Below are 16508 nucleotides of genomic sequence, written 5' to 3'. Positions count from 1 at the left end.
GCTGACCATTTTTTTTGTTTTGTTTTGTTTTTTTTGAGACAGAGTCTCAAGCTGTCGCACTGGGTAGAGTGCTGTAGCGTCACAGCTCACAGCAAACTCAAACTTTTGGGCTTACGTAATTTCTCTTGCTTCAGCCTCCCAAGTAGCTGGGACTGCAGGTGCCTGCCACAACACCTGGCTATTTTTAGAGACAGGGTCTCGCTTTTGCTCAGGCTGGTTTCAAACCTGTGAGCTCAGGCAGTCTACCCGCCTCAGCCTCCGAGAGTGCTGGGATTATAGGCATGAGCCACTGCGCCTGGCCTAACATGTCTTTGTAGTCAAATCCATTCCTTTTTATTATGGCTTTTTTTCTTTGATTTCTGCAAGTTATTTTTTATAATTCTACTTATGAGTTACAGTCCACATAGGAAGGCATTATTTCGTTAAAAAAAACTAACCTCATGAAATCCTGGAACAAAGCAACATCACCCAAGAGTCCTAGTGGTGCGGGCTTGGAGCGTAGCCCTAACAGCACAGCGGAGGCTAGTGCCTCCCTCTCTGGTCCGCATCCTTCCCTGTCCCTCATGGCACTGCTTTGTCGCCTGACGGCGTCCAGTGATTTGGAGAATATTGACACACAAGTTAATTCTAAAGCTAAGAGTCATGTGACTATTAGGTGTGTAGTTTTAGAAGAAATTGGAAATAAAGTTAGCACCAGAACAGCCCAAGTAGCTAAGAAAACGCAGAACACCTAAGTGCCAGTTCAGCACAACAAAACAACGAACATCAACAGCTGAAGCCTACTGGCTTTGCAAAACCAGTGCAGAGGGAAATGTCAGCCCAGAGTGTCCTTCCACACCTGAGGATGCCTCCATGAAGAAAAGACCTCTGCCAAGCTTTTTCTGATGACTTGCTCTGCAAAATCGAGGGTATTGACAGTGAGGAGTGGGAGAACGTTAAGGATATTTACCAGTATCTCAGGCAGCTTGAGGTTTTGCAGTCCATAAACCCACATTTCTTAGATGGAAGAGATATAAACGGACATCTGTGTGCCATCCTGGTGGACTGGCTAGTACAAGCCTACTCCAAGTTTAGGTTTCTGCAGGAGACTCCGTGCATGTGTGTTGCCATGTGGATTGATTTTTACAGGTTCAGCCAGTCTCACCGAAAAGCTTCAACTAGTTGGGATTACTGCTCTGCTCTTGGCTTCCAAGTATGAGAAGATGTTTTCTCCAAATATTGAAGACTTCATTAACATCACAGGCAATACTTATACCAGTTCCCAAATCCCAGAAATGGAAACTCTAATTCTGAAAGAACTGAAATTTGAGTTGCATCACCTTTGCCACTGCACTTCTTTTTTTTTTTTTTTTGTAGAGACAGAGTCTCACTTTATGGCCCTCGGTAGAGTGCTGTGGCCTCACACAGCTCACAGCAACCTCCAACTCATGGGCTTAAGCGATTCTCTTGCCTCAGCCTCCCGAGCAGCTGGGACTACAGGCGCCCGCCACAGCGCCCGGCTATTTTTTTGTTGCAGTTTGGCCGGGGCTGGGTTTGAACCCTCCGCCCTCGGCATATGGGGCCGGCGCCCTACTCACTGAGCCACAGGCGCTGCCCTTCTTAAGGAAGTAAGCATCAAAGGGAAGGAGGTTGGTGTGGAACAGTGTAATTTGGTCAAGAATTTGATGGAGCAGGCTCTCATTGACTCCCACATGGTATGTTACCACCCTTCTAAGGTAGCAGCAGCTGCTTCCTGCTTGTCTCAGAAGGTTCTAGGCCAGGGATAATGGGACTTACAGCAGCAGTGTTACACGCGTTACACAAAGTACTGGAAACACATGGCCAAGAATGTGGCGAAAGTAAATGAAAACTTAACTTTCATTGTGTCAATAGCAAGTATACAAGCAGCAAGCTCCTGAAGACCAGCGCTGTCCCTCAGCTGCCTTCAAAAGTCATCAAAGACCTTGCCTCCCCTCTGATGGGAGAGTCCTGGGCTGCATGGCCCTCAGGGCTGAGTGCTTCTCTCATGCATTTTTTCATATTGGAACTCTTGACTTTGTACATAGTCCTATGGTCTATTTCATGAAACCTCTTCTCAGACCATTTTTCTAAATGTATGTTGAGGAAAAAATAAAGCTATTGATTTTTCTTAAGGTAAAAAAAAAAACAAAACTAACCTTGTGAAAGCAAAGGTAGGATGGGTGCAGTGGATCATACCTGAAATCCCAGCATTTAGGAAGCTGAGGCAGGTGGCTCTCTTGAGGCCAGGATTTCAGCTTGGACAATATAGAGGGACCTTGCCTCTACAAAAGTAATAAAAATCTTTCTAATTAAAAAAAAAAAAAGCCAAGAGAGATCCAGCTAAGGAAGCAATGAGATAGACCAGGTATTATGTTCACATAACTTAGACTGTTAGTTAAACTCTTCACTACAAATTGGCCTATTAATTGTGCAGTTAAAATTATTTTTCTTTTGGTCTCAGATCGTTCATGATTTCGCAAGGCGGATCCAAACCAAAATCAAAGACCTTCTGCAGCAGATGGAAGAAGGGCTGAAGACTGCGGACCCTCATGACTGTTCTGCCTACACTGGCTGGACAGGTGAGGACACAGCGCAGCTGGCCAGTGTGTTCATTCCTGGCTTACGAGGGCTAAGAGTTACTTTGAAATTTTCTTTTCTTTTAAAATGTAAAAATCCTAGACCCTTTAAATGAAATCTCAGACTATGTCTCCAGTGATGAGGTGCTTTGGAATTTTATTTCTAAGGAAATTGTTTCTGCCTGAAGATGTGTACTTTAATATATACTATATCATATTTTTATAACATTGTTTATATAAGCTAATATATAACTCCCTATGAAAACATGTAATAAGAATAAACTGGCCCTAGGATCAATTTTTTTTTTTTTACAGAGACAGAGTCTCACTTTATCGTCCTTGGTAGAGTGCTGTGGCGTCACAGCTCACAGCAACCTCCAACTCTTGGGCTTACGTGATTCTCTTGCCTCAGCCTCCTGAGTAGCTGGAACTACAGGCACCTGCCACAACGCCGGGATATTTTTTGTTGCAATTTGGCCAGGGCCAGGTACCACCCAGGATCAATTTTTTTAAAAAAAAATGTTGTTACTTTGTTACTGAAGCCTTGGTCCGTGTGAGGAGCTGGGCTCCCTGCGTTACTACAGTGCACCCTGCTGGTTGTGCTCCTCTGACTCATGTGTGCACATAAAGGCTTTTATTCTTAACCAAAAGTACACTTCACATCAAAAAACATAATTTCAAAATTAACTTGCCTTAACTAATTTGTATATTCTTATTGTTTACCAGGTAGCCAGAACGCTGAAGTAGCTATTTGGGGAATAGAAAGAATATGAAGAGCAGCCCTTGTTCTCAGGGTCTACCCTGTTAAAGTCCTAATGACAATTAAATTTAGGACTATTTCTTGTTAAATTTTTGTAGCTTAATTAATAAGCAGCATAGACACAAGCACACATATCACCATGATCCCAACTCGATGGCCTTTACAATGTTATGTCTGTATTTATAATCATTTTAGTGATGCTCCATTTATTACTTGCCCATTATGCATGTAACATTTACTTAGTAGCATTAAATATTCCAAACTTACAAACTTACTTCAAACTTATAAACCTGGAAAGATGTAGAATTGGGCACGATGGCTCACACCTGTAATCCCAACACTGTGGGACGCTGAGGCGGGAGGATTGCTTGAGCTCAGGAGTTCGAGGCTTGACTGAGAAAGTGAGACCCCAACTCATGAAAAAAATGGAAAAGCCCAGCAGGGTGACATGGAAAAGCCCAGCAGGGCGACATGAGTGCCTGTAATCCCAGTGGTTTCGGAGGCTAAGGCAGCAGGATGCCCATAGCTAGAGTCTGAGGTTGCATGAGCTATGATGCCATTGCACTCTGCTCAGGCCATTGGGTAGAACTCTGTCTTGACAAAAAAAGAAAGACATAGAGCTAGTTCACTTATAGGACCAAAGAAATTTATCCCAAATATAAAATTAGATAATTGTGGTTAACCTAAAGTTTAGAAACCTAAACCACCCTCTCATAGTCAGCAAGTAGTCGTTCCCAGGAGTGGGCTGCACCCTCAGTGGGAACGTTAGGCATATCTGAGCACAAGTGGGGCAGGTGGTGCCGGGAGAGGCAGAGGGAACAGGACCATACTGGGTTATAGACCTTGTAGAAAGGCACTGCTTCTAAAGAGGGAGGGACTAACTTGCAAGGTAGAAGTTGCATTTTGATAGTGCTGCCTGATGGTGTGAAGAGGGAATGAAGTAGCATTGATGGGCACTCACCTGAAACAAGAAAAGATATGAGAGTCAAAGGAAATCTGGCCACCCTAAGTTACCATGCATTAAGTCAAGTTACCCACCACTTAGCAAGAAGAGGATGCCCTTATGATGAAAAACAAACAAAAAACTGGGAAAGCTATAAAGTCCAGAAAAGTAATGATTTAATTTGGGGTGTATGTGGATGTGGTTATGTGAGAAGTAAAAAAAAAAAAAAAAAAAAGACTGAAGGTAGCCTAATATTTAAAAGTAAAATGAATAGAACCTGGGAATGAAAGAAAATCAGTAGGGAATGAGTCAAAGTGGGACATCTTCCCTTGTCTAAGACTAAGAGGTATTAAATCACAGTGGCAGGACAATTAGCAAAATAATGTGTTTAAATATGTTTTATGGTTTTTTTCACTATGATTTCTCCATCTTGAATTTTTTCTTTCATTTTCAAGAAATATACGATGTATAAGATTTTTGACATTGCCCTTTCATAACAAAATAATGTCCTGAAGGTAAAAAGGTAATAATGCTTCTCTTTTGGGGTGGGGAATTATTCCAGGCATAGCCCTTTTGTACCTGCAGTTATACCGGGTCACATGTGACCAGACCTACCTGCTCCGGTCTCTGGATTATGTAAAGAGGACCCTTCGGAATCTGAATGGCCGCAGGGTGACCTTCCTCTGTGGAGATGCTGGGCCCCTTGCTGTAGGAGCTGTGATATATCATAAACTCAAAAGTAATTTCGAGTCCCAGGAATGTATTACAAAGTGAGTTTTTAAAACTGAAAATATTTTCTCCCAATTCTCAGTTGAAGCTCTTGCTGTAGAAAAATATTTAAAAAGGAGATTATTTTTTAATTCATCCACAGTTGCAAACAGCTCTCTCCAAAAGGTAAAGAAGTATCACAGTGGTGGGATAGTATGCTTTCTTTCTATCCAAGCACGTATGTTTCTTCATTTTAGGGGGAATAAACATGTCTTTTTGAGTTATTTTAATCATTTTTTTCTAAGCAATTTTTGGTTGTCTTCAGTGCATGAAAACTTGCTTAGATAATGCCTTAGATCCACTGTTATAACTAAAATTAATCTTAGGTTCAATCTTTAATAACACGCTAATGTCTTATATTCTTCCTTGAAGAAGTAGCAATCCGGGCTTACTCCTAGGGTCTGGTACAGTACCTGGCACATGCTAGTAAGTTCATGTTTGTTGAAAGAGAGAACGGCAAGCTAAGTCCCAAACATTTGCTACATTTCAGTACCATTCTTATTTAGATTGTAAATTGCTTTCTTTTAATTCTGGGTTTTAAAGAAAAATATCTTCTATCTCTGGTTTGGAATAGATAAAGTAGGAATTTTGAACAGAAAAATGTTTTTAATTTTGACAAGAGAAGAGCTAGTTAAGCTGAGAAGTTTTTGTTGTGTTCTGGGTTTTCAATTTTTTTTTTAAATCATAGTTTTAAATTTAAAAATAAATGATGGATAATTCCTAAAGTGATAGGGTTGCTTAGTGTTTCAGGAAGAAATATTTCAGACATTCTCTGAGAAACAAGTTTTTCTTGTTGGTTAGACTTTTGCAGCTACAGAAGGCCGTCATCTGCCCAGAGTCAGACCTCCCTGATGAGCTGCTGTACGGGCGGGCAGGGTACCTGTACGCCTTGCTCTACCTGAACACGGAGATCGGGCCAGGAACCGTGTGCGAGTCAGCTATTAAAGAGGTACGGTCGGGTGCTGGCAGCTGTGGGCACACTCTCCTCTCTGCCACTCACACCTGCTGGCATAGAGGGCTTTTAGCAGCTGGGCTCTGCTTCCAGTTAGCAATAATTTTTAAAGCAGTTCATAAAAAGTGAGCAACAGCCCTTGTTTTCCTTTCTAGGAAATACTTAACAAAAAATCTATACTTGTTTTCATCCTTTATTAATTCAGGTGTTTCTACTGGAACCAAACACCAGCACTGCAGGAAGTGGGAATGTGTGCTTCTTCAGGAGCTGTCTGAACTGGTGGGCAGCCCTGGCTGGTCTGACTGGGGTCCAGCTGCTTCTGTCTCAGCCTGCCATTTCCCAGGGGCATGGCCCAGTCAGCACGGGCAGAGCTAACCCAGCAGCCCCAGACGGAGGGGCAGAGAGGAGTGGTGGGCAGACAGCTCCTTGTCAAGGATGCCATCTGCACATCGCCTCTCGCTTCTGCTTACATCCCAAGGCCAGAACTTAGATGACTGCTCAGCTGTTTTTATGAGGAGGCCAGGTGCCCAGCTAGGATGCAGAGTGCTTTAAAGGAAGGAAGAGAGAATGGACACAAGGAAGCAGTTAGTGTCTTTGCCACATAGTCATTCTGGACACGATAGTCATTTGATCAGAATTCTTGTACTGCCACAGAAGTCATTTCCTTAGCCTCTCCTTAGAGGCAGTCCCTCCAGCCTTTCCACGGAGATGCCCTGGCCAGGCACTGGGGAAAACTTTGTAGGTACAGAGCAACTAAAAGTTCAGAATAGTTTTTTTTGTTTGTTTTGAAGCAGTCTCAAGCTGTCCACCTGGGTAGCATGCCATGGCGTCACAGCTTATAGCAACCTCAAACTCTTGGGCTTAAGCAATTATCTTGCCTCAGCCTCCCAAGTAGCTAGGATTACAGGCGCCCACCATAATGCCCAGCTATTTTTTGGTTGTAGTTGTCATTGTTGTTTGGCAGGCCTGGGCTGGATTTGAACCCGCCAGCTCCTGTGTATGTGGCTGGTGCCCTAGCCACTGAGCTACAGGTGCCAAGCCAGTTCAGAATAGTTTTTAAAGGAAACATTTCTAGATATTAATTGCCTTTTCGTTTCTTTCTTTCTTTCTTTCTTTTTTTTTAATTGAGACAACATTTTTCTTTGTCTCCCTCTGTAGAGTGCATGGTGTCATAGCTCACAGCAACCTCAACACTTGGGCTCAAACGATTCTCTTGTCTCAGTGTCCTAAGTAGCTGGGACTACAGGCGCCCGCCCCCCCCCCCCAACAATGCCTGGCTATTTGTTTTTTGGTTGGGGGGGGTTGGGGGAGTTGTTTGTTTGTTTGTTTGTTTAGCAAGCCTGGGCTGGGTTCAAACCCACCAGCCCTGGTGCATGTGGCCGGCACCCTAACCACTGAGCTACAGGCACCGAGCTGGAACTTTTGGTTTTTTAGACTTCTTAGTGTCCTCTTGTGGTCTGACATTGTCTTTTGATTTCTCTCTGCCTACATTTATTAATTTATTAAGTGAAGATAACTATGTTAGCCGCTAACTCTTTAAGACTTTTAGATCAGTGTCCCTCTTTTTGTAAGTATGCATATACATAAACGGATAGATAGATAGATAGATAGATAGGTCGATAGATGGATGGATGTGTTGATTGTGTTGACTAGCCTGGAGCAGGGTGCAGGCAAGCCTCAGATCTGCAGTCTCACTGTCTTGTAGGTAGTCGATGCTATCATTGAATCAGGTAAGACTTTATCAAGAGAAGAGAGGAAGGCTGAGCGCTGCCCCCTGCTGTACCAGTGGCACAGGAAGCAGTATGTTGGAGCAGCCCACGGCATGGCTGGGATCTACTACACGCTCCTGCAGGTGAGTGAGAATGCTAGGAGATGCTAACATGGCGACCACATTGATTACAAGTGTGAAGTGGAAAATGAAACTCTTAGCACAAACAGAACAGCTGTATTACAGCAGTTGTCCTATTTTGAGTGGGCGACTTTGGGTGCTTTAAGTCTGCTTCATGCCCCATACAGAGGGAGTTCCTGAAGTGCATTCTGCACGTGTTCTTGTGCCCACACTTCTCATCTGTCCTCCTGCTGATTGAAATAGAAATCTTGTAATGGGAGTAAATTTTCAGGGATTTCAGATGGAGGCCGAGACTTTGTCTTTTTCAGGTACCCACAACTTGCTGTAAATTATATTCTAAATTTTTATGAAGTTCATTGCTGAGGTTATGATCTTGTCTCTTGAGCCTCCCTGACACCTACTGACTTGAGCACCAACTCTTGTGTCAGGCAGGCAGAGACCCCACCCCAGAAATAGCCTCAGCCTGAGATGTCAACTTTGCCTGCTGGCCTTAGACACAGGCCAAAGACACAGCCTTCTTTTTATTTATTTCTAATTGAGCCTTTCTTAGTCTACTGAATCACAAAGCTATTAGGTCAAGGAGCATAGATTAGAATTTAGATAGCTTTGATTGAAAGCCCGTTTTTTTTTTTTTAACTTTACTTTTTTTTTTAATCTAACCTACATCTTGTTTGTACTCACTAAAGCAAAATGGAAAATTCATATACACACAAAACTAAAATTCCTATCCTACTAGTTAGTTGTCTTTGTTAACTATCGTAGAAAGTTAAATGCACACATACTCCAATTTGTAAGTCCTGTTTGTAGTACAGGTGTACTGTTCCAAAATTACCAGAATTCTATACCTCATTCTGAACAGATTCTGTGTATGTACTGGTCAGGGTGCTCCAGAGAGACAGAACCAATAGCTATATTGACTCCCATGCACACAGTGGCAGGAGGCCCCAAGAGCAGCCGTTTGCAGGCCCAAGACCAGGAAAACTGGGGCCCTAGCACCAGTCCAAGTCAGAAGCTGGAGAACTAGGAGAGCTGATGGTGGCGTCCCAGTCCAAGGGTGGAGATGACTGGTACCCTTGATCCCCCAGGCAGGCAGGCAGGGGCATATTTCCTCTGCTTGGGCCAGGGGGTTGGGTGGCACCCACTTGCTTGGGGAGGGCGTCTGCTTCCCTGCACCCACTCTCAAATGCTAGTCTCATTTGTAGACACAGCCAGAAATAAGAATGATTTGGACACTCCAGCCCAGTTAAGTTGACATAAAAAAGTAACCATCACAGAGTATTTTCTATATTCTCTGATTTCCTAGGAAAATGTTTTAATGGTGGTTCAGGAACCCTTTTGTTTTTTCATGATAACACCCTTGGGAGAAACATGATAATGTGAGAACCACATCGGTGTGATTTAGATTCTGGTGTTCACATTTGTTTTGTTACATATCAGTACTTTCCTTCAAAGAAATACAGAATCTTGAAGCATTCTACTCATCTGCTTTTAAAGTGAGGAACATGGAAACAGTCCGGGTGCTTTAAAGTGAAGAACATGGAAATAGGCTGTGCAAGGTGGCTCATGCCTGTAATCCCAGCACTTGGGAGGCCAAGGTGGGAGGATCGCCTGAGCCTAGGAATTGCAGACCAGCCTGAGCCAGAGCAAAAACCCATCTCTAAAACTAGCCAGGCATTGTGGCGGGCACCTGTAGTCCCAGCTACTTTGAAACCTGAGGCAGGGGGATCTCTTAAGCCCAAGAGTTTGAGGTTGCTGGGAGCTGTTCCGCCACGGTACTCTACCAAGGGTAACAAAGTGAGACTGGCTCAGAAAAAAAACGTGGAAACACTGTTTAGTAACTATTTGATTTAGAAATTAAAGTCAGTTTTTACAGGAGATTATTAATCAATGCCCCCCACGCCATCCATGCTGCAGGTATATAGAGTTGGCAGAGTGCTGGTTTCCACTGCTTGGTATCTCTCAGAAGGCTATCAGAGCACTATATGCAAAAACTTAGAAAAATTAAACAGAGTGGTGCCTGTAGCCCAGCACATAGCACACTAGCCATATACACTGAGGCTGGCAGGTTCAAACCTGGCCCAGGTAAAACAACAATAACAGCTGCAACAACAACAAAAAAAAACATATGAGCATTGTGGTGGGCACCTGTAGTCCCAGCTAGTTGGGAGGCTGAGGCAAGAGAATCGCTTAAACCTAAGAGTTGGAGGTTGCTGTGAGCTGTGACGCTAGGGTAACAGCTTGAGACTCTGTCTCCAAAAAAAAGACTTAAACAGAACTCCACTTTTCATCCTGGCAGAATAAAGACAGTTCTCTTGAAAATAATCTCAGATTTTCAAGATGAACAACCAGAACAAAAACAGAAACCCACATTCTTTGCTGAGAGCAGAAGACATTCAGGGCACATTTGTTAACTGAAAGTAGGTGAAGAAGTGGCAAGTAGCCTGCCAGTGTGGGAGAAAATTGTGCCCACAGACCCCAGAACTCAGGATTTAAAGTGGAAGGTCCCACGGAAGTCGGTACCAGATGTGTGTTTAGGGGCTGAGGTCTAGACAACAGGAGGCTGCCTTTGAACCATCAGCTAAAGAATGATGAGATTGATAAATTTGGAAAGGAGGTACAGTAGAAGAACCTCCATAGTCGACTACCTCTTCAAGTTGACCTGATTCTCATAGACCAGATATGTACCAGGTGCACATGTCAACACAACAGGCCTTGTTCCTTTGGTGACCACCTCCGTATGTTGACCAGCTTGTTGCAGTCCCTTGGGTGGTGTATTTAATAAGCTACAAGGTAGATATTTACGAAAAGAGAAACACTCATGCACAACCAAGTGTCATGCCACTCCATGTGTCCCATGTTGAAAAATGGGCCGTATTAGCAGGATCTGAGGGTTTTCAGTCCTCTGACACACCAAAAGGTGAAGCAAAGGACATGAAGGCCCTCTGTGAGGCCCCTTGGGAGCCTGGCCAGAACCAGGCCCTGTCAGTGGTCTCATCGGGAAGGACTGCCCCTTAACTGTCCTGCCCACAGAGGGAGGGGACCCCCCAAGGTGGAGCAGGTCCTTGCAAGCCAGCTTCTGTCTCTCCTTGGGGAAGAGACCCCGGAAGCGCTTACTGAGGGAGGTACAGGAAGGTGTGTCTGACCTCCCTTCCTGTCTTGGCTGGGATTTCAACTTTTAAGGTTTCTCTGGGGTCTCTTTGGCCAAGAGGAGATCTGTGCAGTTGATTGAGGGCCTTAGGATTTTATTGTTATTTCGTAGAAATAAGGAGCAGTTGGGACCTCAGTTAGCGTGCCCACCCTGCACCATGAGGGCTGGAAGTAAAAGGAACTAGATCTGGATGGATTGAACTGGCTCTTTTGATTCAAGCCAAGTGAGGAGTTAGAATTGAAGTCAGGTCTAGAACTGACAGTGGGGCTTGGTTAAATGTCCCTGTAGTGAGCAGTACAGCCACCCTGCTGCTGGCCAGCCTTGTGCACCACCACTCCCTCTCACCCCGCTGGTTTGGAGAAGCAGCTTGCTCAGACAGAAGTTTTACAGACATAGGCATTTGAAAGTCCCCATTTAAAACATCAGCATGCCATCTGAGGGTCAATTTTCATGTCAACTTGGCAGAGCTTTGGTTCCTAGACACTTGGTCAGACATTGTTCTGTATATTTCTTTTTCTTTTTTTTTTTTTTTTAGAGACAGAGTCTCACTTTATGGCCCTTGGTAGAGTGCCGTGGCATCACACAGCTCACAGCAACCTCCAACTCCTGGGCTTAAGTGATTCTCTTGCCTCAGCCTCCCGAGTAGCTGGGACTACAGGCGCCCGCCACAGCGCCCGGCTATGTTCTGTATATTTCTGCAAGTGTGTTTTGAATGAGACTCATGTTTTAGTGGGTGGGCTTTGAAGAAGGATGTGCTCCTGGAACGTGTGCTCCTCCTCCAGTCATTCACTTTGGGCCTTGAGCAGCTGTCCTGGCACTGGAGCTGCAGCTCTCCTGAGCCTTTGTCTGCCAGTCCCCAGTCATGTGGGGACTCCTCAAACCTCTGCAGCCCAGTCTTTAAAATCACTCCCTTTCTGTACACACACACACATCCTCTTCTGCTTGTTTAGAGAACCCCAACTAGTACATAGCCCTGAGTGACTCCCACTATTTGACAGTCTCCCCCTGTGCACAGTGAGTGTTGTCCTACTGCAAAAGGAGAAAACTCCAAACTCCACACCCTGTTACATTATCCTGAGTCAAGCGTGAGTGACTGTTGGCCCAGGGAGTAATACCCAAGATTTGAGTAAGTGGTCTTCAGGCGTTCAAGTTGCAATTTGGTTTTATACATTTTGGGGGAGGCAGAAATTGTAGGTAAAATCATAAATGAATAAATGGAAGGGTCTATGAAACTAGTGTATGGTGCCCCATGATCACATTAATGTATACAGCTATGATTTAATTAAAAAAAAATAAAGAAATGGAAGGCATACATTGAATGGCCCCCAAAGGGGGGAGATCTTGAAGCAAGAGTAGTGGGGTCTTACAGGTTATGGGTGGGTTCACAGAGTCTTAGATTTGTAATAATGTTTTGTCTGAAGCTTTATTGTCTTTAATGTCTGAAGCTTTAATGTCTGTTAGCCAGAGACAGACAAAATATAAACTCAAGTGATCTATTAAATAAATTGATGGCCTGAGGGTGTTACTTAATTTTTGCCTTGCACGGCCATAGGTCTTAATAATTTAACATGTTATTGTTGTAAAGAATCTGTTTTGTTAGTCTGATGATCCCTGTTTTAACCTTAATGCTGCTCAGGTGTATCAAACTCCAAAAGGGAGGGGGTAAAAGGAGACATGTCTGAGACCTCCCTCTTTTCCCTTCATGGCCAGAAACTCAGTTCTAAGGTTCTTTTGGGGTCCCCTCCGCCATGAGGGGATCTCTTCAGTCAGTAGGGGGCCTAGGACTTTGTTTTTAGTTTACACTATCTTATGCAAAAGTAGAGATTTGTAGCCAGAAATTACCAGACATTTGAGAAAAGCCTCCAACTTGAAAGTAGGAAAAAAATCAACAAAAGAGAAAACAGATTATCTGGGAAATGAAAGGAAACTTTACAGAGTTGATAATTAATATGCTCAGGAAACTAATAGCAGCTGTTACATCCAAGAAACAAGAAACATTTGAGAGAACAAGAAAGAGCTCTTGAAAATTAAAAATACGATTGATGTATTTTTTTTTTAATTATGAACATCTTTGGAAATAAAAGTCAAATATTTTAGAAGGCAGACCGAAATAGAAAGTGGGAGAGGAAAATGTAAGAAAATAAGAGGATTAATCTGAGTAATGGGAGACCTGGTAAGAAAGAACACATGTGGTGGGGAGGAAGCAGCAGCAGTAAGGTGATATGTTCCAGAACTGAGGGGCACGTTTGCCCCACTTCCTACACAGGGAATGGGGTAAAGCCAACTCCACGCAGTCCCCATCCCTGGGAAAGCTGAAGAGAAGGGGATGAGGAGACATTTTGTAAACCTTCAGCAGGTAGGAAACAGACATAACAAAGGCTGGAAATCAGAATGGCAGTGGACCTTGCAACGGTTTTATTTAAGATAAAAGATCTGTGGAAGTGTCTTCCAAGATTTTTTTTTATTATTAAATCATATCTGTGTACATTAATGCAATAGGGTACAATGTGTTGGTTTTGTATATAATTTGAAATCTTGTCATCAAACTGGTTAACATAGTCTTCACGGCATTTTCTTAGTTTTTGTGTTAAGACATTTATATTCTACACTTAGTAAATTTCACATGTAAAAATGATTTCCAGCATCGAGTTCTTCCCAGAAAATTAGATTAAGTGTAGGGCAGAACAAAGACTATTTTAAATATTTACTCTCAAAAGTTTAATTCCCTGGCACTTCATCTCAGGAAGCTACTTCTGTGTGGTACCCACCAAGACAAGAGGGCCTGAAGGTCAGGAGGGAGGGGCTGTGCCGAGGAGATGGCTGCAGCCCCAGGGAGCTGGCAGTTAAGTAGGAGCCAAAAAATGGAGAGACACCTCCATGAGGAAAAGGCTTACTTTAGATTGACTAAAGTAAGCCTTTTATATCAAGAGACTTTTTACGGAGCTGTTAGGCGTGAGAAAGCTTAGGTAGTGGTCAGAGAAAACTAAGCAAGTGAAAATGTGAGAAAGTTTACTGACTCCATGAAAGAGAACTAAGACGAATAAAATAGTATATGTAATTTTGTATATTTCTTGTCTCAGCTTCAAACAATATTAATATTTAGGTAGTCTAGTCTATAAAGAGTAGAGCAGGTGTGGATGTTACTAAAAATGGTGATCAGAATGATATTCTCTTGGGAAGCTGACAGGAGTCAGAAGTGAAGTCTAAAATTAGTAAGTCAGGACATAGCTGTACATGGAATGTTTAGAAACACAGAGGTAAGATGAAGAAACAGTTAATAAGGGACAGGACTGAGTTGTGTCTAAGGAATGAACACTGGCTATTGGTGATTGAAAAAAGCTTTTTTAATACTTTTTTGATTTTTTAAAACTATAAATGCATTATCTGTATAAAAATATTTTTTAAAGTTACATCTAGCCTTTTGGAAATGTAATTCATGACCTATACTTTTTTTAAAAAGCTAATATATTGTCTAAGTATGTGTCAGGAAAAACAAATGAAGATTATCTAATAAGTATTTTTTTAATGTTAAAATAGATTTACTTCAGTAACATTTAGAAGTATTGATAAGACAGTCGAATAGCTTACAAACATATGAAAAAAGCTCATCATCCCTATTTATTAGAGAAATGCAAATCAAAACCACCCTGAGATAACCATCTAACCCCAGTGAGAATGGCCCACATCACAAAATCTCAAAACTGCAGATGCTGGCGTGGATATGGAGAGAAAGGAACACTTCTATACTGCCGGTGGGACTGCAAACTAATACAACCTTTCTGGAAGGAAGTCTGGAGAAACCTCAAAGCACTCAAGCTAGACCTTCCATTTGATCCTGCAATCCCATTACTGGGCATCTACCCAGAAGGAAAAAAATGCTTTTATCATAAGGACACTTGTACTAGGCTGTTTATTGCAGCTCAATTTACAATCGCCAAAATGTGGAAACAGCCTAAATGTTCACCAACCCAGGAATGGATTAACAAGCTGTGGTATATGTATACCATGGAATACTACTCAGCCATTAAAAAAAATGGAGACTTTACATCCTTCGTATTAACCTGGATGGAAGTGGAAGACATTATTCTTAGTAAAGCATCGCAAGAGTGGAGAAGCATGAATCCTATGTACTCAATTTTGATATGAGGACAATTAATGACAATTAAGGTCACAGTGGGGGTCAGGGAAGGGGAGAGCAGAGAGAGAAAGAAGGAGGGAGGAGTGGGGAAAGGAAGAGCAGAGAGAGGGAAGGAAGGAGGGGGTGGGGCCTTGGTGTGTGCCACACCTTTTGGGGGCAAGACACGATTGTAAGAGGGACTTTACCTAACAAATGCAATCAGTGTAACCTGGTTTCTTGTACCCTCAATGAATCCCCAACAATAAAAATAAATAAATAAAAATAAAAAATAGCCGGGCGTTGTGGCGGGTGCCTGTAGTCTCAGCTACTTGGGAGGCTGAGGCAGGAGAATCACTTATGCCCAGGAATTTGAGGTTGTTGTGAGCAGTGATGCCACATCACTCTACTGAGGGCAACATAGTGAGACTCTGTCTCAAAAAAAAAAAAAAAAAAAGAAAGACAAATGAGATTTTAATTTTATAGCAAATATCTATGTTGTAGATTTATTTCATAGGAGAAATTTGAGTTGTGGTTTTTCTTTAACTTTAATGGAATAATATGAATTTTGAGCAATACTACATTTCATTTCACAGTTATAACATCTGTCACTAAAACCAGTGAAAATTAAATCCATGGCCAGAGAGCTTTTCTACTTCAGCTGTGCCGGGGCTGCTGACTGGGCTGGGCCCACTGACACGCCAGCCTGCAACCTTCAGCTCGTTCATGGGAGTCCGTACAGTAACTTGAGATTCCTTGAATGTTTTTGTTTGTTGAAGTCTTTTTAAAGACATTCCTCAAAATTAATAAACATTTTCCAAGTGTATTTTTAGTCTGAATCCCTATGGTAAAACTTTTAACAGAAATTCAATAATGAATAATAGGTAACACTTAATGAGCGCCTGAGTTAGTACACAAATCACCAGGTAAAGCAAGGAAGCCAGAATTTTCTTCTTCTTTACTCCTCACAAACCCCTTAGGAAGTAAAGACTATGATTACCCTACTTCAGAGGTGAAGAATCTGAGATTAAATAATTTGTCTGAGGTAACAAAGCCAGTAAATAGATTGGGAAGAAGAGAGGTAGTTGGCTTTCTAGGAGGCGAGACCTATGTGGTGGCAAATCGGGGATGAGTATTTAAACAAAGCCCCAAATCCTCAGAGTCCCAGGCTCCCTTGAGATTCAGTGTGGCCTCCTGTACTACTCTGTAATGGTTCCATTCAGCAAAGAGAAGATGAAATGTGTTCAACACATTTTAACACACATTTTAGAAAGATCTCAAAAGGAAATATAACAAAAAGGTCTCCTTAAGTCTTAAATAACCGGATAATTAGGTTGATTGTAATTTTATATACTCTGGATTCTTTGTAAATGATACTTTATTATATTAACTAAGAAA

At 42.5% G+C, this 16508-nt stretch overlaps 1 protein-coding gene across 1 annotated transcript in view; it reads left to right on the top strand.

The window, feature by feature from the left end:
• LANCL2 (LanC like glutathione S-transferase 2) overlaps positions 1–16508 on the top strand; it is a 55030-nt gene that overhangs the window by 25571 nt on the left and 12951 nt on the right. The window contains exons 2-5 of the mRNA XM_053609616.1: positions 2462–2579; positions 4842–5049; positions 5849–5996; positions 7705–7851. Coding sequence (XP_053465591.1) covers positions 2462–2579; positions 4842–5049; positions 5849–5996; positions 7705–7851 — 621 coding nt within the window. The remainder of the gene's footprint in view (positions 1–2461; positions 2580–4841; positions 5050–5848; positions 5997–7704; positions 7852–16508) is intronic.

This window comes from Nycticebus coucang, chromosome 11 (genome assembly GCF_027406575.1).
Source record: "Nycticebus coucang isolate mNycCou1 chromosome 11, mNycCou1.pri, whole genome shotgun sequence".
NCBI classification, from domain to species: Eukaryota; Metazoa; Chordata; class Mammalia; order Primates; family Lorisidae; genus Nycticebus; species Nycticebus coucang.
This window is presented reverse-complemented; position numbering and strand designations above follow the sequence as displayed.